Genomic DNA, 21445 nt, shown 5'->3' on the forward strand with positions numbered 1-21445 from the left:
AAAATCACATGCAGACTTAGAGGAATATTATTTGAAGAAAGACCGTTTTATAAGCAGGGTAACCCCAAATATCAAATCAGTGCATATATCAAGCATAATTAAGTGTGTGAATGTTCTCTATATATAATTCTGTGTATAATTAACCTATTGATACGCGTTTGAATCTATAAGTATAAGACTTGGAAAAATCTTCACATAAGATTTGGGACCAGCACTGCAAAAGAAATTTGTGATTGCAACAATTTTAATTTTATATTATCGCGGGAGTAGAAATTATGCGTCACATGCGCATACGCGCGGGTACGCAGGCACACGCAAACCACACACGCGCATTATAATGCAGCCCTAGAAATATATAGACTATATATACATAATATAGAAAGAAATATATAGGCTAACTAGTATATTTCTATGGTTTAATGATTGCAGCAAGTTAGCAATTCTATTAGCAATACGATTTAAAGTACAAATAATACAAACAAAAACGTATAAATAAATGATGGTTTTAATTACAGTAGTTTCAAATTACAATAACATGTAGATACAGGTTTAATGAAGGTTCGTAAGACAAGTGTTTCTCCTTTATCATGAGTGAAAGATATTCCAGCCTATAAAAACCAGTGTACAGACAGCATACATTGCAAATTAATTACCCCCCCCCATAATTAACTCCCATCACCGTTGTAATTCATGTCATCCTAGGATCAATGTCTTTAACGGTGAATTTGCAAACAGTAACAACTATGGGTGTTTATGGTAGAAATATATAATTCTACCATTTATACTACTATATAAGTTAAGTCATAAACCAACCAGTTAATTATAATTATTTTTATCAATTACTCGCAGACACGATCGATACTTTATACTAGCAGATCAGCAAACAACCAATAATATCAAAATTTCAAATGTAATTAATTCATTAGTTTGTGTCTAGAAAATGTAATTGAAGTTAATCAACGTGGTGTTTAGAGACAAACAATAGAAAATGTAGATATCATGAGAATAACAATAATTAAAAACATGATTTGGCTTAATAGGCAAACATATGGCAGTATAAAATGCACAAGAAATGTTTCAATTAAATCCCTCCACGAATTTTCAGCTCAATATGGCAGCCACGTTAGGAGAAGCTTTTTTTAATTAATGAGAAAAATATTATTAGGGCCTTTGGAGTGTGGAACCCCAGGCTACACTGTCTTCACCAGACTTAACCCTTCATCTAAACCAACTTTCAGTATCCTACCTTCTAATTGAACCGATGTACTTTTGCACACATAATATACACTGCACATATGCACGCATACACACCCACATGTATGCACCCATGTACTCACCAACACGCACGCACGCACCTACGCACGCACGCACACACCCCATGTTTATAAATATGTATATACATACACATATATATATATACTATATATATATATATATATATATATATATATATATATATATATATTGTAGATATTATACACATCTACTGAGTTTTTTTTCCAACAAGCACATTATAACAGTGCAATATTATCTTGCAAGCCCATATTTTGTTGCTGTGTATTGTTTGACCTGCACGATCTGACACGTCATTTTTAATTTAGGCATGGTTAAAGCAAATAATTACAGAAATCTAGAATTTTCTAATATTTCACTACCACTCCTTATGAATTAACCAGAGTGCACACAGTTTTAATCAAACTCGTTTTGCTCAGAACTTCATTCTGTGCATGTGTAGAAAATCGAATAAATATAAAATTATTTGATAGATCTATGTACAACGTGGTGCCTTTGAGCCATCACAATCTCATTGTCACCTCGCCTCCTCCTCGCGGTCTATGATGTCAGCTCTACAGATGGGACATTGCTCAAGCTGTATCGAACACATCATGCAAAACCCACTGAAACGACAAATAATTTAAAAGTCATCAATTTCAACAAAAATGCCCAATAGATGGCAGTGCTGAAGACAAACCAAAAAACGATGGCATCTGTGTCTACGAATAAGGTCATTCAAACGTTGCTAATGACAATTTTAGCACATTGCAATTTGCAATGCTTTTTGAAAACAAAAACAAAAATTTCTTTTTTACACACTCTAAGACATTTTAGTAGGTATGGATTTATCTTTATCACTTGTTGCACCTATACTTACGTGTGTTTACATGGTACCAGTTTGACGTTGGCCATCTGATCGAAGCACAGACTGCAGGCATCTTCCTTGATGCTCATCTGTCTCAGCAATTCAAGCCTGTTTTTCCTGTCATGCATAAATTTGTAAATAGCAGGACACTGCTAAGAAACCTCTTAATCCCCTCACTAGAAACAATATTCACTCATTCATTAATTCATTCAGTGATCACGAATTTACAGACAAAATGAATTTTCTGGATAAGAGCTCATTATTTCAGTGAATTCACTTTAAAATCAGTCCTCCTAATGTTATGTAAGACAATGCAGTTTCTGCTACATCAGTCCTCTCATACGGTAACATTCGTGTACCCAAATCTAAGTTGAAGACGGTTACTAGAATCAAATAATTGGTATATCATCAAGCACACCCTCACCAACACAGGTTACAAGAATGGAGCTTCAAAGTTGGGCTCAAACCTACTTTATGAGCTTGTGCATAAATCTTCATCATTATCACCAGCACTTTAAATCCTTCCCCTAACTCAATAACCCCATAGGCAGTTACCCTAACCCTAAACCTAACCTTAACCTAAACCAAACCGTAATCCCATGGTAAAAATCTGGGGCCCTAACGGCAGCCGTTGACCCTCACAATCACACGAGCCGTGTGGCAGCACTCACCGAGGCACCTGGATCTTCTCCTCGAGCGGTAGGGAGCCGTGATCGTTGAACACCTGGAATTGCACGGCGGCCGGCGGAAACTTGAACGGCTGGAGCCCGAAGTTGAACTCGCACTGCTGAAACGACATGAAGCTGGCCGCCGCGAAGAAACCGGACCTGCAACGACACGTGGCGCCCCTTCGTCACTCACCGCCGCTCTCCCACGCGACTCGCAGAACGACGGCAGCAGGCCAAGATTTCGCGCAGACACATCGTTTGGAGGACTAAAACTGAAGATGTCCGCGTTAGGTCGTGAGGAGTTACGACCTGAAATGTCTTCAATCACAAGTGGAACACGTAGCTTGCATACAACTGAACACCTGTGGGTACGCACGCAGGTGATGTACCGCTCAGGTAAAAACGTGTACCTGGCATAGCCGAACACCTGCGGGCACGGCGGCAGGTCCTTCCCGTTCAGATAAAACAGGACGCGTTGATTGTCCAGGTCCAGTAGGGAACCCAGCACGTCGCCAGGCACCCAGCAGGGATGCTGGTGCGGCACGCTCTTGGCATTGTGCCAGATCAGCTGCCGACAGCCATCATACGCCAACGAGAACTCATCGTCGCCAATCCCGTAGCCCTCCTGCAGCGACATAAGACACGTGTGTGTGAACAACCCTGCGCTAACTCTATTCCCGCCAGTAACGGCTCTAGTATGGCATCTAGTGGCAAGATCGTCGAATTTACGTGGGAGTAGTGGCGTGATATATGCACTCTGTAGAGCAGGTCCCAGAACTCACTTCTATCAATTCACATTGGCAGTCTTTCCTCACATCTAACAACCTGACAGACATGCGATGAAACTATAGGATGAAAAGTGCTCATTCGCATAGCCACCCGAGAGATGGAGACGTGGAACGAGAACCCACTATTGCATCGCTCGCAACTATCTTCTCAGAGAGTACTTACGTGGTTGAAAAACTTGCTATCTTTAGTTGCCCAGCCTATCTGCATGACCCCGTCTGTGATCACTGTGACCTCGTAGTACCAAACGCCGCTGTCCGCTTGGAACGTGCAGCGAACGCTTTCGAACGACGATGCATCGCAGCGCGCCTACAACACGCCAAACGAAACGGTAAGGTTCGGTTCAGATTGCAGAGACATTCGCATTCACAGTAGACGTGGAGTTATTAGTTGCATCAGCAGAGATGGGAATACCAACTACACGTCCGAAGAAATAGCATATTAATGGCATTGATTTTGAATTTCATGATATATGTGTAGATATATGATATATATTATTTGTGTGAGAGTGCGTGCGTGCGTGCGTGCGTGCATATTAACTGGACTTGGATAATCGAAATACCACTACCTGTCATTAATATAGTAAAATGTAATTGAGCAGACCGAAACAGAATGGATGGAAAGCAATGCTGACACATTGTCAGACAACGTAGTAACGTACCGTGAGGCCATTAGCTGAGATTTTTAAATATTCGCTGACATCATTGCTGTTCAGCATAGCATTGATGCTGCTGTAGTCAACGTTGAAGTAAGACAGTTGCCGTCCCTTCGCCGTAACTGCATCGCAAAACAAGAGTCAATGCCATACAAAAACTGCTCCTACACTCAGCTTGATGGTCAAAGCACAGGATGCGTGGATTATTACAATGAAATCTATTAATTCGATTCATAATGTGATGTAAATCGATAAGGATCTGGTCTAGTCACACACGTGCTCTCACGTGGGTAGCCATGACTGCAGACGACTTACACAGATTGTCTAAGCACCACTGCGCGCAGAACGCAACCTGGCGTTTAAGAAAGTTTTTGTTATCCCGGCCCCAACTCTCTAGCGCTTGTATTGGATGAGCTTCGCTTCGCTCAAGTCCGGCAACGATCGTCCACTTGTTCTCGCCTGCAAAAGTTACACTCTGTTTAATGACATGCCATAATATGGAGATTCCAAATCACGTGTAGAGCAGTGCAACGATGACCAATGGGTAAAATCATTATCGTAAAGAGTAGAAAATCGATGGCAAAAGGACTTACTAGTCTGAGCAAACTTCTCCAGGGCTATGAGTGAATACAGTATCACAGATGGAACGCAGCTTGTATGCTGAAACACATGGCTATTATGAGACACTGCCACACTATGTGACCTCCACACAGACAGTGCTGGTCACTCACACACTCCTAATAACATCCAACTATGGTTAGCACATAATCCATCTGCTCTCTTTTAAAAAAACTGTGCGAGCTGAACGCTGCACATCCTAATAGGGTAAATCAGTCCATGAGTCTCATAAGAACGGTTTCTTCGACAAGTGATTGAGGTGAGCAGCGATCGACATACCAAGTTAGCGAGGAGGTAATCTAACGTGTCGGCAGTCAACAGCGAGATGCTCGTTGGTCCTGCAAAACGAAAACGTCGGCACCATAAACCACAACAATGACGACGACGACAGAGCAATGCGAAACAAATGCACGACACGATTTTTTCTTTAATCAATTGAATTTTTCTACCCGCTACACCGATAACCGACTCTGACACTTCGGGTCGCGACACTCGGAGGGCCTGGTTCAAGCAGTGCCACCTACCTACCTGCAAGCTTCTCGGCAATGCAGCCAAGCACGACGGCGATGTTGCGATGTCTTGTCGGTGACTGTCGACCAGTGATGGACAGGTCGCGTGACAAGTGAAGCTGGTCAGAGAGCTTCATCACACTCTCCTGCGAAGCAAACGAACGAGGTAAAACCCTAGGGCCATAAAAGGCCCATAATTAATAAAATCTTTGTTTGCCCTCACCCGACCCAGGCTGAAAAGTTTGGGTAGGTAGGTAGGCTTTTTTTTAGGGGGGTCTTTTGACAAATTCAGCATGGTGTCTAGATCTACATGCTCAGGTGTGCTTGTGTGGAGATTTCTTTTATGTTGATGTTTGTTTTAAAAAATGTATTGCCTACAGATTTATGTATCTCTATTATGTACTCTTGATATAATGTACAGTGATACAATTTGCACACGCAAAAAGAATGAAAAAAATCAATAAATTTTTTTGAGTCGGTCCTATTTTGGCGAGTGAGTCGGGTGAGGGCAAACAAACAATATTTTTATAATGGCCCAAACGAACGAGGTAAAACCCTGGAGGCTTCTGCATGAGAGAAAGATGTGCAGCACCCTCAGCCGTGATGTAAGGGGGACCTTGTTTCCACTGCGTACTTGCACGTCGCACGTCACACACCTTGCATGGCTGCATACAGAAATTGTACACCAGTGCATGCCAGTTTACTAGTATTGATCTTCCCTGCCCATCGGTTATGCACCTTCACGACTATAGCACGACTACATATCATGTTCTCACTATATATCCGTGCGTTCTTGCATGCTGGTGTGCATGTTAGATAAAGGTTGTATCAATTTATCTGCGTTTGTTTGCCAAAATGTGATGATTTTCGATAATTAGGCCCTTGGGTACTGTCTGAAACACATGTCATTACCGACTTCTCATCTTCATCTGACTCAATTTCGGCCCAGTCTCGCCAGGGTGTGGCCAACTGCCCTCATCTCCACATCCTATCCCAGATGCCCCAAAAATGTACTTTTTCTCAAATAACTTCAACCTAGTAATTGAACATCTCCATTTCTGACTGAATTAACAACCCAATGACACACACAGACACACACATGACCAGGCTTTACACACCTGCTTTTGCATCTTACACCTCCATCTAGCCCACTCTCATTTTGGATGGTAGGGAACAAATACCTGCTTTCACATCCCACACCTATACCTAGCAACATGCTTACCTTATGTGATAGGGGACACATACCTACCTACATTCCACATATCTATCTAGCAACCTGCACCCCCTCATGTGGCAAGGGATACCAGCTTCCACATCACACATATCTACCTAGTAACATGCTTATCTCGTTTGATAGAGGAGAGTGGTGGGACGATTCATCAATATATTGAGGTATCGTGATACAAACCTCAGGGCGTCAAGTGACAAGTGACACTCAAAAAATAGGAAAATAGGAATTTCAGATGTGAAAAAATAGGAGGAAAATAGGAATTTTTGTGAGAAAATATATGTTAAATAGGAATATTTGTTGCATTAGATGGCCTCTCAACACCCCTACAGCCATGCCGATCCACCACAAATGGTTTTATTAATATACACATCACATGCGAACAATATTTTGAGGTTTTAATTAGAAATCCATGTTAAAATTGATAAGGAGTTTATACATGCATAAGCACCCATACATGTAGACTACTCCAAAATAGTATGATGTACATGTATACATGGGCGGATACGGCTTTTTGAAAAAGGGGGGGGGAGTAAGAAATAAAGAGCACTTTTATAAAAAGGTACTTATGCGACGTGTCTAAGGCACATTGCCACTTAGGTGGGGGGGGGGGGTTAGGAGGACCTCCCCCAAGAAAAATTTAAAAAATTGGTGCATTCTGAGAGCATCTGAGCAGTAATTTTGATGTCTAGAATGCAAGATGGAATTCCAAATTTTTAAGCAGAAAATTATCTTTTATGTGTTTTTCGTTTTTTTGGGTAAAAAAGGTGGGGTCCGGACTTCCTGGACCCCCCCTCTGGATACACATACCACATCCAACTGAGAAACAACTTTACTGAAATAACATCTGTGATAGTAAAGAGTATATTCCGTTAATTTAAAGTAAGGGGTGGGAGTCTGGGGGTCCTCCCCCAGGAAATTAAAAAAAAAAATTGGGTCACCTGAATTGTAAATTTCTGCATTCTGAGAAGGATACATACAATTCTGGATTCAGAAAAATGAAAAGCCCTCAAAAATAGGAAAAAATAGGAATTTGTCCAGAAAATAGGAGAAAATAGGAATTGTCCAGAAAATAGGAAAAAATAGGAACTTGACACGCTGAAACCTTGATGATAAACATATCAATACGTTTTACCATTCACAATACACATCCCGATACTCTACTGACTAAAATCCATATCATTTAGTATCGTAGTTTTATCCAAAAACAACAGAAACGTAATACAGTTCGCATTTCGATAGCAGTTGTTTACTAAGCACTCCACAATACTGATTGTAAGCATACACATGGTAGGTAGAGTCTCGGTTTAATGTATGGTTTGCCAGGTAGTTTCTCTTGAAAAGTATCGAGACAAGTGTCGTATCGTCAAGGCTGTATCGTGATACGGATGGCACTATCGTGAGCTTCCCGTATCGTCCCACCCTAGCAGGGGTCACATACCGGCGTCCACATCATACACACCTCTACTTAGCAACATGCTTATCTCATGTGAGCAGGCACACGTGCCTGCTTTTGTATCCCACACAGACACCCAGCTCAACCCCAATACATTTACCTTGGATGGTAGTGGACACTCATCTAGAAGTAGATTGATGACCGCTGGTCCTAGGGGGTCGTCCATGGGAATTACGCTGATCATAGAATTGACCACGGCTATCCAGCCCGACTCGTTATCTGCGATCGTGTGCAGCCTCAGCATTGCCTGCGGTGGTTCTTGAACACTGTTACAATACCGTGTAAATGTAACTACAATATACACAGGGGAGGCCTGCACCATCCTCTCTACTACCCCACAAGTGTTCGATCAGCTTGTCACTTTTTACCGTAGCGATGTAAATTTTGTGATGAAATATGTGACCATAACATTGCACACAGCCAGATAGAATGCCTAAGCAATGTTAAATTAATTTTTATCAAGATTCCAATGGGATGCAATAACACCATCCATACTGAGCATTGGTAATTTTAAAATAAGGTTATATACTATATTTTCTGTCAATATTGACTAATGACAATTGAGATTTGTCACATATTAAGCCTAATTTAACTAAAAATAATTGAAAGGTGAAGCCGTGCTATAGTTTCAGTACACATATCATTAAAAGCAATCTTGTAAAATAAAGTTTAATAAACCCATGTAAAATGTGAACTATGGGATGCTCACTTGTCGACGAGCGACCGGATCACTGCTAGTGTCTCCAGCACCAGCGAGTCGACGGAGGGAACCTTCGCCATGCTCACGTCATCAACGTGATTCGGGTAGTCGACTGTAACCGCCGAGTAGCTGGCATTCGTTACGTCGGCTGAAGATGGATTTCTCTTCTCACGGCATATGCACATCCCCATGTCCATTTATTATGTGCTTCAACTCATTCCTAGGCAGCAACGAAGGATTACTGTCAAGCCTAATGCTGGGTGGATGAGAGCATGCGGTGTATAGCGTTCATCTCTGTATGAAATGAGATCGCTATCTTGTACTTGTGTCTTTTACCACCCTCGCTGTATATGGTGTACTGCTGATTGTATGTAAAAATATGTAACCTAACAGAATAAGGTACATGTAAACCTACTCTTTTGGGTTACATATTTGTATCTTTGCTGAGTGCTGCAAGATGATCGTGTTTATACTGAACTACTGAACACAGACAGAAATCACACACTCCTTTTACTTTTTTTAGTGCACTTCTTGTCGTTTTCTGTGTAATTATTTAGTTAATTGACAAAGTTTTTCTTTCCTTAAAAAAGGTTCTAAAATTACATAATACTTTAAAGATTTACGATTTATTGTTATTTGACTATTTTCATGTAAAACAACTATTATAATTTACAATTTATAGGGTTTAGCATTTGCCATTTGCACACTAGCACTAGCAGCACTGCCAGCAGGCATGTAACCTCCTCATAACCTGATAAGTGATAATCTTCAAAAGTCCTGGAGACTATAACGAAGATGGAGAGAGTGGATCAAGTCGGTAGATCCACACTGCGAATCGCAGCGGAAAAAGTTGTGAATTTGCTATTTACCAAGGATGAAGGCAGTGAATTCCAATACGGAATCACAGAGACAAAGAAGCTAAATTTACTTAAAGGGATCCTTAGAAGTTTGTACATGCCGAAAACAGTGATCACGCTCAGATGAGCGGGTGCAGCGAACAGGCTTCATTAAGCAAGAAGGAATGCCAATTTTCATCTCACCATGATAAATTTTTATAGAAAGTTATGATTTTGAGTGAAGAAAGGCGGACACGAAGGGGAGGCCATTCAAGACGAGCCAAAACAACATCAGTACTATCATCATAGTTTCTGGAGACCCATCTCGCAGCTTTATGCTGAATGGTGTCCAATCTAGAGCAGTTCTGAAGTCTATAGGGGCACCAGGCTGGTGAAGCATATTCTAATATGGGCAGAACCATAGTTTTGAAAGCTAGGGACCGAGTTTTAGAGTCAGCAAAGCTAAGATTACGCCGTAGCATGCCGAAAGATCGGGACGCTTTCTTACAAAATGTAGTAATGTGGGCATTCCAGCGAAGATCGTTACTAATAATAACACCCAAATATTTGTAAAGTAGGGGTAAGAGATAGATATTTTATGATACAACGAGTAAGTAAAAGTCAAGGGTGATTTGGACGCGAGTAATGCGAAGAATTTTACACTTTTCTGTATTGAATGACTACCCCATGATGTTGCCCACTTCTCAGTACGAGTAAGGACCCTCTGGAGGGCTAACTGGTCACTCTTATTGTAGATGGTGCGGTACAGTACAGCGTCGTCAGCAAAGAGCGCGAATAGAAGAAGAAGGTGTCAGTTTCCGCCAACAAATCATTTATAAAGGATAGAGAACAGCAGTGGCCAAGCACTGAACCTTGGGTATACCCGATGTGACAGCGGCCACATCCGACATGCTGCCGTTAACACAGACAATTGAGATCTATCCTTCAAAAGGTCAGAGATCCATTTTAACGTAGTAGTATCCAAACCCAAGTGACCAAGTTGAAGATTAAAAGGTCATGAGGAACCCTATCAAAGGCCTTACTAAAATCTAGGAATACTGCATCAACCTGCTGAGACTTTCTGTCAAGACTTAGTGTCCAGTCATGAAAAACGTTGATTAACTGCATGGGTAACTGTAGAAAACCCGTGCCGAAACCCATGTTGATGATGGGACAGGATATCATGCCTATCGAAATGGTTTATAACAGAAGAGTAGACTATATGCTCAAATGCCTTAGAGCAAAGAGAAGTCAGAGATATTGGGCGATAATTTGACGCAAGGGAAGATCCACCACCTTTATAAACTGGGGTTATAAGAGCCTTTTTCCAATCAAAAGGAAGAGAACCTAGATCGTATGACTGACAAAACAAATTGTGTAGAGAAGGCCCAAGCTCATGCGCAAAATGATGCAGAATAAAACCAGGCACCTTATCGGGACCAGCAGCCTTATGTGGAGATATATTCTTAAGTACCGAGCATACGCCACTTAGGGAGATAACAATTTTGCTCATCAGGGGGAACTTATAATTTAAAGTTGGAGTAGGTGTTACACAAGAAGTAGAGAAGACCGATTTGAATTGATTACTTAGCAAACAAGCCTTCGATGCAGGAGATTCGCAGGAAATACCATCATCACGAAGAAGAGATGGGATACCAGTTTCCCGTTTTTTACACTTCATAAACCTCCAGAAAGGTTTTGCATCTCCATCTGCAAGTTTATCACAAACAATACCATTTAGAAAACTTCGATGGAGTTTACGATTTAATTGCGAGACAAAATTTCTTTGATTGCGATATCTAGACCAGCTAGCGGGCGTTTTTGAACGCCTGGACCTTTGAAACAGGCGATCCCTCTTCCTCATAGATTTCTTTAAGGAGGAGGACAACCAAGGGACCGAAGCCTTATTACGGATAACCTTACGAGGGACATAGGAGTTTACTCCCGAGATGATAGCCTGTTTAATTAGCAACCAATTAGATTCAAGGGATCTCTTTGTCGGATCACTGGAAAAGTATGAGGCATTAAACTCAGTAAAGTGATTTAAAAGTGCTTCTTTATCAGCCTTATCAAAGAGGGGAATCTCACGAGTTCCTAAATTACTTTAATTAGCTGCTTTAACTGGATAAAGATCTAAAGTAAAGATGTCAAAACGCTTACCAATATCTTTCATGGTAGATGTTTGCTTTTGATGGTTGTTATTGTTTAGTTCTCCATGGTACTAATAGTAATAAACTTAGGCTATTTTAATTCATATTTATAAATTATAATTTATATGTGATTTTTCATTATTTGACCACCCATAACAAAACTTCAAAAGCACCAAATCGAATAATAAACAACTTAAGGGGTTATTTAACTGCACGTTTCTATGATAAATGGTAGCTACTACTACAATAAATATCATTTTGCACACACATTCATCTCTTACGCTCTCAGATTATATTAATATTAAATATACCTTTATTCCGGAAACTTGAAGTTTCACCTACTGGTCGCTGCCATGTTGAAGATGCTCATTTGTTAAAATCAAAGTAACTTTTGTCATGCTACGTCATCAGCACATATGTTTAGTGATTTCCTCGTAATTCCTCCTGTAATATCTATGTTTCGACTCATTTATAATAGGAATAAATATATATCATCGAAATATCAAATCATAAAAAAATCAAATCATATCATCTAAATCATATGTACGGGATGTATGCAGGCAAGCAGAAAGTGGGAGACTTTCATGCGTCTCTTTGATAAGATCTCCCTCCCCATTTCTCACTATATTATTACTCCCTCTCCCCTATCTTTTTACTCTATCTCTCTCCCTCTTCTCCCTCCCTGTCTTCCTTTCCCTTGCTCTATCCCGTGTTTGTCACCTCTCTCTCTCTCACTCACTCTCTCACACACATTCTCTCTCTCTCTCTCTCTCTCTCTCTCTCGATCCTCATTCTCGTCTCTCTCTCTCTCTCTCTCTCTCTCTCTCTCTCTCTCTCTCTCTCTCCCTCTCCCTCTCCCTCTCCCTCTCCCTCTCCCTCTCCCTCTCCCTCTCCCTCTCCCTCTCCCTCTCTCCCTCTCTCTCTTTCTCCTGTAGTATGTTCACCAACCCATAGATGACCAACCCAACTTTTTCTGCTTCTCACCGGATTCCATCGGCTTACACTTATATGCAGCCATGCTAGCTCTCGCAGCACGTTTATAAATCTTGCATACAGCCGCATGCAGCCCAGCCGGTGTAGCATGGTAGACCTTTCCACCATTGCGCGTAAACGGTATGGGCATGATTAGCATGGCACTCGCTTAGAGGCCACTGGCACTGTTGTTTCACATATTTGCCCCCATATCACCAGTAGAAAGGTGGCGCAACATAGCAAAATTCGGGGTGTGAAGTTGGTGCCTTACCGACAAACTTTTTTTTATAAGAATAAACTGTCCGAACTTCCTGTTCTAGCTTGCAATGGTCTTTCTTACCATCTTGCTTGGCTTATTACAATTACTGTTTCATGACAGAAGGTATTCAATACATAGCATATCCAAATTATTAACTACCCAGTTCTGATACGCATAGAAACACACAAAATTGCCAATTGAAATGCACAATTTATTTAAATACTTTGAATACACTTGCTGGCTCAAAGCAATTTAATTTACTGTTGTGTCACAAGTTGGCAAAAACCACGATTACCACAAATTTGAATCAACATTTCCACAGATACTTAGATGCCGTACATGCGTAAAGCCGAGATGGACTGGAAACAACAACAAAACCAAACATACAAAACAAAAAATATTTCTATACATGTAAGTGTTATATATACACCATACATCAGGTGCTAGATAACAAATGACAACTTCCTAACATTGGCTTTTACTAGTCCTGTGACGACATGCGTACGCAGCGCAAATAGACCGATCTTCATCACATAAGACATTACAAGAGGATGGAAGAATACGGGATAGGGCAGGGGCAGAGTATCGGAAGAGAATGTGTACTCGTTAGTTTGACTTTGTAACTTGACGATTTGTAACCGACTTTTGTTGACCAGACTGCCAGGTAGCTTTTTATATCGAGTCATAAACTATGAAATTCACAGCCCAGAGGGTCTCGCTACTATTACAAGACAGCTTCCACCTGAACAAAGACTCATATCACCAACTGACTAACACATTACACTAGTGTACAATTTACAGGTATCTTTGTAGCATGGAAACCTATTCTAATTTCTCACACCATATACGCACTTCTTTCCGTTTACTCAAATTTCACATACATCAATTTCCATTGAGGTTATCCAGAACATTTTATAGAGTATAATATTGGCCTTTTTCATTATTAACAAATAAAATAGTTTCCTGTACACATGAAAAGAAGCTGCTGTAAAGTCAGAGATGGGTCAATAATTTACACTCATGTTTGTTGATTATACATTAAAAAAAATCCAAGTGCTATACTTCGAAACAGTGACGAATACAGATTCATTGAAATAGATATAAGACAAAAACTAATATTGTAATAATACTATATATCCAGTTCTTAGAATTAGTCGCAGGAAAACATCTCGGCTATAAGTGCTAGATGAATCTTCTATGACGAAAGATGCATCGTCACAGAATCACTTCAATATTGATGTCAATTCAAGATGGATTTAATATTAAACAACACGATGACACTCACAGTGATAGGTTAATTTTTTTCATTTTCAGTCTAAAAATATCCATCTGTGAATGCTTTACATATAACATGTTTTATATGTAATGTACGAGTATTTTACATTGTACATGCACGTATGCCTTAATTTAGCAGGTATATGAGCGTAGGAAAGTCATGTGACAAAATTCCACTCACTCTAGGACTATTTCTGACCCAGCACTACCATTCTGTGACAGACTGAATGAAATTCGAATTCCCTTAACAGTGTTTTCGACAATGCACTTGCTGCACCTGTCCACGTGACACAGCTTCACACAGCACGGTGGCATGTGATTCTCCTTAATGTGCTTCAACCAGAACAGGTGACTATAGAAGCTCTTCTTACACGAGATGCAGGGAAACACGGGCGTCGACACGCTCACGGGGCGAGCCTTTGCATTGAATCTGTTGAACACTGTCACCTCGGCTGTGTTGCTACTGGTCGGTGGCAGGTTGCTGATGTTCTGGAATAGCGCGACAGGAACGGGACCGGCCGATCCTGACGCCACAGGCTGAACGAGTGACGGAATCGACTGCGGCTGTGGAGGCGGTGGCTGCCTGCGCGGCTGCGGCACAGACGTTACGGCCTTGTTCGCTGCCATGCCACTGCTGTACACGTTGCTCTTATGGATCTTCTGGAAGTGCCGCTCTAGACCCTTTATGGTGAAGAAGCGAGAGCTGCACAGGGAACACTTGAGAGGAGGAGGCTGCTTGACATCAGCCACCTCGATGTGGTGAATCCACAGTATGTGCCGCTGCAGAGATTCCAAGTCCTTAATGTAGCCATCACAGATCTCGCACACGACAAACGTGGACATGTTTGGGACCGACGTCGGCTGCAGAGTGCGATTCGCTACTGTTGTCGTGACGGTCTGCGGCTGCAGCCCGCTGCTCTGCGCACTGTTTACGATGCGGTAGTTCCCACCGGCGTACTGCATGTTGCCTTGACTGTACACGATGCGAGAACTGAGGTAGCTGGGCACGGTCATCTTCGACTGCTGCATGAAACTCTGCGACTGCACACCACGCACTATGGTCTTCGCGCTTTGTGACGCAGGAACCACTAGCGGCCGATACTGTGAATATTGGCCCTGCAGATTAGAACTACCAGGCTTAGGCAGCACGTGCCTGATAGGCTGAACTGGTATTACTGCGAGCTTTTTCACAGGTGGCGGCAGTGGCAATTCGTGTCCTGCAGTGGGTGCCAGGTTACGCTTTAGCTTGTAAGCCTTGAAACACCTCTCCTTGTGCTTGACCACCTTTAGCTTGTTGTTGTCCTCAAACTGACACATGGGACACTCGTAGAAAGCCCGCTTTCTGTCAAACCTCGCCTTGACGTTGTGTTCGGCCTCCATGTGGAAAACGAACGCCTGTTTCTGCCGCGTTTGGTAATCACAGTGACCACACTTCATGTCTAGGTCGTTATACGACGTCAGGTGTGGAAACATGTGGTGCAGTCCGAGCGCGAGTTCTGACTCCGAGGCAAAGCCGCATCGCTTGCAGTGTTTCAGCGGGAAACGGAATGCTTCGTTCTTCTTCTGGTACTTCTTAAGCGACTTCTCAATTCTCTGCAATCGGTCTTTCATTTGATCACACGGAATCTCCTTTAGTTTTTTGTCCGTTTCCTGGAAGCCATCCTTGTATACTCTCTCTGTCACCAAATCCAGACCAATGTCATACAAGGACTGATTAAATGCACCGATCGGACTTTGTTTCTTCATGACTGAAGGCGGTTGTGGCTGGGGCATGCTCTGCGGTGCCTTAGCATGACAAGTAACAGGCTGATTGATGGCTCTACCTACAGGCACCGCAGTTAACGTTGCACCTCGCGACGATGGCACGCTATGATATTTCGGTATCAGTTTTGAATCGTTTGTGACCATTCCACCTCTACTGGCAACACCACCCATTGTAGACAAAGGTCTGCTAATACGTTGATCTTGTCCGACCCCGTGGATTCCATTGGTGGTCTTACGGTGTTCGAAACCGACACCTGCGGCTTTCACCGCCTGGCTTTGTCTCTCTGATAGCTGTGCATGTTTAGTGGCGGTGGCAATCCTTACCGATGACCGTTTGGTAGGAGTGTTAACAGGCTCAAGCACCAACACATCAGCATCATCCTGCTCTCCATTCTGAACCACAGTAATAATAGATTCACGCGGTTCTTTTGCATTAGACTTGATCACTTGATTAGCCGAATTACCATCAGCGGACTCCATTTTGTGCACCTTATTCGGTGTTGCGGTGGCCATTTTCAGTGGTGCGTCACTCTCGCCCTCTTTCACAGACGATGTATTGTTATTCTCTGAATTCTTAATAGGTGCAAAACTAGATATACTACTTTCACTTGCACCTGCTCTAGGACTTTTAACCAATCCAGTCGCTTCCACACCAGCTTTCGACGCACAAGAGGGGACGGCCGATTTATCTGAACTGTTCGCGGCATTGACAAAGTTTTTATCTTGAGATCGTAGACCTTCATCTTCGTCACCGTCGTCACCGTCACCGTCGTCAATTATCTCCACTGACGATTTACTGTTTTCTGAGCTGCAGGATAATTCGGTCACGACTACCGCGTCTGTCCCTCCATTGGTATGCTCTGTAGGTACATCACCATTGCACGGCTCTTCTGAATCCACATCCATAGGCTCGGGTTCCTGCCCTTTTGGTGCACACGTTTTCTCTAGCCCATCTCGTTCCTTCGTCAATCCGCTATCCGCCATTTCTATCGACGAATCACTTACGTGTGATTCGTGCGACATACCATTCAAATGCACGGTTACTTGACTTTCTACATTTGTTTTGATGACCTTTTCTCCAGCGTGCGGTTCAGCTACACCATCAAAGCCACCAGCGGGCGTCGGTGTCTCCTTATTGCCTATGGCTTCTGTACGAAGGAGCTCGTCGATGTCTGGCATGTCATCAACCTCCATGGCCCACTTCTGTCTCCTACTAATCTGAAAAACAATCAAGATAAAGGGAACACGTAAGACTAGGTAGTGATTCTAGTGAAACATTAAATCTCAAGTAAATACAGAAATCCACACTATGAACAGGTGATGGTTTAGCAACAAAAATCCTCTTGTAGAATGTAAAGCATGCATCTATATAGATTTAGTAAAAAAAAACTTGTGTGCGATTCCATACGTGTCGGACGGGACATTTTGATGCGTTATGTAAGCATTTTTGACAGTTGTTCACGTCAGATTTTAGAAATATATCCAACTATGTATTTAAATTGCAACTTGAAAACAATCGCTCAATAATTGTTTGAACTAAGAGAACCACACATAAAGTCATGTGTCGGACGGGGGACACCAAGCAGACATAAAATTTTTACATCAGAAGATATACGAAAACTTCTGTTCTATTACTAACAGGGTAAATCAGGCACCCATGCAGAACCACCACAGATATGCAATCTTTCTTTCTGTCTTTTACCTTTCATCACCTAATGAACAGTTTTTTCTTGTCAAGCACTTATTTCATGTGTTGGACGGGACAATTATAATGTGTCGGACGGGACGGATTTGTCTACACATTGTTTCATGCCTGTATTTGTACATTTACCAGGGCTGTGTCTATCTTTCATTCCCCTAATTCAAAATAACACTTATAAACATTCTAGAAATTAACATTGAATTGTATTTGAAAACTTTACCATTAGGATTTTCACATTTCATAGAAGTTCACAATCTCATAATTTACATAAAACATTTTCCTAAAAAAGTTTCATTTTACAAAATACCAATATTAAATTGATTGACTGCAACCATATCCAAAGTCACAAAACAAAATAGTTAAATTTCTTGAAGGTTTAGGGTGTTAAGAAAATAATAGCATATCATTTCTGGCTGAAATTATAATTTTATTGTCCTATGTTCATGTCCACTTTCACATGGAATCGCCCTTGTGATAACCATCAATTTTTGAAATACAGCCTCACATACTTTTAATAAATGCCACTGGGCACTTGACAATTTTCCTGTGACTGGCGTCATCGTTAGCAAATTACCTGATGTACCGTCAAATTGTAACCGACTAAAAGTCACCAACAAGATCACCAATATCTATCATGTCAGATATTTAGCAACTAAATGCCATCAGTTGCCTACAATGCCTAGTGTGCATGGTGTAATCTGTTTCAAACAGTAAATTCACTGCCAAACAAGCACGATGCTAGATAATAGATGTTACGGGAAAAAAACCTGCCAAATAAATGGCCTGTTGTCCAGTCAGTTCAAGTTTTGGAAAAAAGTAAATTAAAGCAGCACTTGTAGGCTTGGCATCACCAGAAGAAATTTGCCCCCCCCCCCCAAGAAATATTCAAAAGAGACTGCACTCGGTTCGAGTTGTTGGAGTTCTCCATGATAAAATAACCACGTCAATTATCACTATGTGACGGGACGTTACATAAATGTTAGTTGGGCTAGCTAAAATTGAGACACCATCGTTTAAAACGGCATGTTCTCTCAGAAAAATTCATAGATATACCTACTGTGAGCACCTACGAGTGTCTATGTTGTAAAAATTCATTACAGCTCATTTGTATTGCTAGTTTCATAACATTTCTTCAGAAAACCTATTAAAACAGTCCTACGAAACTAGTACTTTCAAACGTTTACAGTGTTTGCACATCTGGTACATAGCCGAGCGATCGCAGTTTTCATTCAAATTGAGATGGGTGAAATGACAACTTTTGCATTGCTTTTATCCAATTCGTCTTAGGCCAAAACAAAATATAGGTGTGGTTACAATTTCCCGACCGAGCCAATTTATTCCCAGCGACCCTAAACATTTTATTGTCAATTTTCTTTAAAGTCAAAAAAAATAAAAATAAAAATGAATCGGACAGTTCCTGCTTCAAAAGGCACAACGCACATCCTTCGGACATGGTTCGTAAATAAAATATTTCAAGAAAATAAAATCTTTTCCCTACCTACCCTATTTTTTTCCGGCATGTAACGGTAACCACACATATATTTTGTTTTGGCAGAGTACAACATGGTAAGTAATCAGTGCCTATATTTTAATTATTTATTGTAAGTATTGTATTTATTGTATTATAAAATATTGTAATATTTTATTAACATCAACCGCATGATTGATGTTAATTTATTTAGATTCATGAGCTATTTACATGTGACCACCGTTGTAGCTACGCCGGTCGGTAATAGCCGGCTCTGGTGTTGGCCGACCGCCACGCAGCTTTAAATAACATCCTTCCGACCGGCACAAAAATGTGAGTTTGCGTAAAATTACCTTCAAATTACTGAGCAATCTACAAATAATCACAACTGATACACTTCAGAATTAATTTAAAAACCAACTCTAGATAGAGTTTAATCTCAACAATAATTGTGTAAAATCATCATCTGATCACATCGTACAGCACAGAGTACATGTATGCAATATAGCACCATGTTTCTATTATAATACTTTATGCATATGACGTATTAGGGAGACCCCTGGAATATTAGCCGGCACTAAAATTGTCCTGGCTACATCCCTGCATGACGCTAGCTATGGCGAAGTTTAAAAACTGCACCAACTAAAAGTTTTTGTACAGCAAGTTTTAAGCGGTCTTTCGATGCATGACTGCTTTTTGGAGATAGGTCCTAACACTACAGAAGGGCTCATAGGGTCTATGTCCCCCAGGGTACTGCCGGAACGTACCCTGGTCACTATTTGGTATGGTTAGGGTTAGGATTAGGGTTAGGGTTATGGTTAGAGTTGGGGTTAGGGTTAGGGAGTAGGTGTAGGCGACTCCCTAGACTCGTTAGTGGAGTAGGCGAGGTACGGTCCGGCATATTAGATAGTACCAGGGTACGTTCCGGTATACCGGACCGTACGCAGGGTACGTTCCGGCAGTACCCTGGGGGAAATAGACCCTCTCAGCTGCAGTAGGGCCTAAACAAAAATGTTATTCTTTAGATAATTAAATCAGATACAACAATAACATTAATAGACATTAAACTTTGGTACTGAAACAATTTACAAATTTTTGAGGAATAGGTTTGATATTCATTGTTCTCACCATAGAGTCAACTATTCTACTAGTAGTAGTAGTAGTAAGTACTATAAGTTAACTGCCGTTTGCAATAAGAGACGAGCTACAGTAGTATCCCAGTGAAAATTCCTTAAATACCACTAAAACGTAGTTTCTTAATACAATTGAACCAATCACGGCAATACAAGTGAATTTTCGTGACATAACTGACGTGAACAGAAACAAGCGAGGATGGGCGTGTATGAACATTAGACTGAAGACTAAAATGCGGCGCATATGTAATTTAGGCTTGGCTACAGTAGACTAGCCTAACTCGAACACTCCTCGCTCACTGACTGAGTAACGATCACACAATAGGCCCTAAAGTTTGGAGCATTATATAGCGATTTACATAAAAACCTGATAACTTGTAACGAAGAAAACCATACCGCTGATAATAAGTCAGTGTTGACAACAAGAAAACTAAATATCCTACATGAACCGCGCTATACGACTTTCGTTTAACAAAGGCTGTTGACAGACGGCGCCAGAGATCACATAGTCATAAATGCGGGAAAATGTTCCTTAAAAGTTCTGATTTCGCAATATAACTCAAAGGACATGCATTTAAGCTGAATATATTAATATTATCAATATACCTTTTGACAGAATTCTCCACAACAACCAAAGTATATGTCACAGTTTAAATAGAATCGGAAGATCAGCAGCTACATTAGTCTATGCTGTACAAAGCCTGGGATGAAAATGGCGGATCCAGAGCGGTCACGTGGTTTGTGAACGTCAACGCAGAAGAGCAGACCAATGAATGTCGTCCATTCTTGATCACGTGGTATATGGCCAATTAGAGCAATTCTCGGCAAACACGTGGAAAATGTCCACCAATCACTGCACAACACCAATGCACGAGCTAAGCAGACGACATGGCTTCTCATATTGTGATATTGGTATCAAAAGAGTCTATCGATTTTCATTTGCCCAAAAAAGGCATGATATTGCTTGACCTTTCAACGACCCAGCAGGTTGCGGCCATCTTGGTTTATGGAGAATAATCAAATAGGCCTAGCAGTTGCTATGAATCGTATGATATAATAAAATTACCTTCAATTTTTCATATTCAGTATCTGGAAAGATATTCAAACACAATCAGTTGTTTAATTA

General features: G+C 41.2%; 2 protein-coding genes across 3 annotated transcripts; both read right to left on the minus strand.

Moving 5' to 3' along the window:
* Positions 1-1459: 1459 nt before the first annotated feature.
* Positions 1460-12118, minus strand: LOC106809088 (RING finger and SPRY domain-containing protein 1-like). The gene is made up of 13 exons (XM_014812048.1): positions 12058-12118; positions 8770-8980; positions 8161-8326; positions 5396-5522; positions 5147-5205; positions 4843-4909; positions 4565-4708; positions 4256-4371; positions 3760-3903; positions 3219-3433; positions 2812-2967; positions 2153-2257; positions 1460-1898 (listed from the first exon to the last, which is right to left on the minus strand). Exons 2-13 carry the CDS (start codon positions 8955-8957, stop codon positions 1811-1813), a joined length of 1575 nt encoding a protein of 524 aa, XP_014667534.1. The 5' UTR covers positions 8958-8980; positions 12058-12118; the 3' UTR covers positions 1460-1810.
* A 1049-nt stretch (positions 12119-13167) lies between these two features.
* LOC106809087 (MOG interacting and ectopic P-granules protein 1-like) lies at positions 13168-21025 on the minus strand. 2 transcript variants are annotated; one of them, XM_014812046.1, is made up of 2 exons: positions 20926-21025; positions 13168-17234 (listed from the first exon to the last, which is right to left on the minus strand). In XM_014812046.1, exon 2 carries the CDS (start codon positions 17208-17210, stop codon positions 14430-14432), a length of 2781 nt encoding a protein of 926 aa, XP_014667532.1. In that variant the 5' UTR covers positions 17211-17234; positions 20926-21025; the 3' UTR covers positions 13168-14429. The 2 variants fall into 2 exon arrangements, with proteins under 2 accessions (XP_014667532.1, XP_014667533.1); XM_014812047.1 differs by lacking the exon at positions 20926-21025 and adding an exon at positions 20716-20821.
* Between the last annotated feature and the right edge of the window lie 420 nt (positions 21026-21445).

Source organism: Priapulus caudatus, unplaced genomic scaffold (assembly GCF_000485595.1).
Source record: "Priapulus caudatus unplaced genomic scaffold, Priapulus_caudatus-5.0.1 Scaffold326, whole genome shotgun sequence".
Taxonomy (NCBI): domain Eukaryota; kingdom Metazoa; phylum Priapulida; class Priapulimorpha; order Priapulimorphida; family Priapulidae; genus Priapulus; species Priapulus caudatus.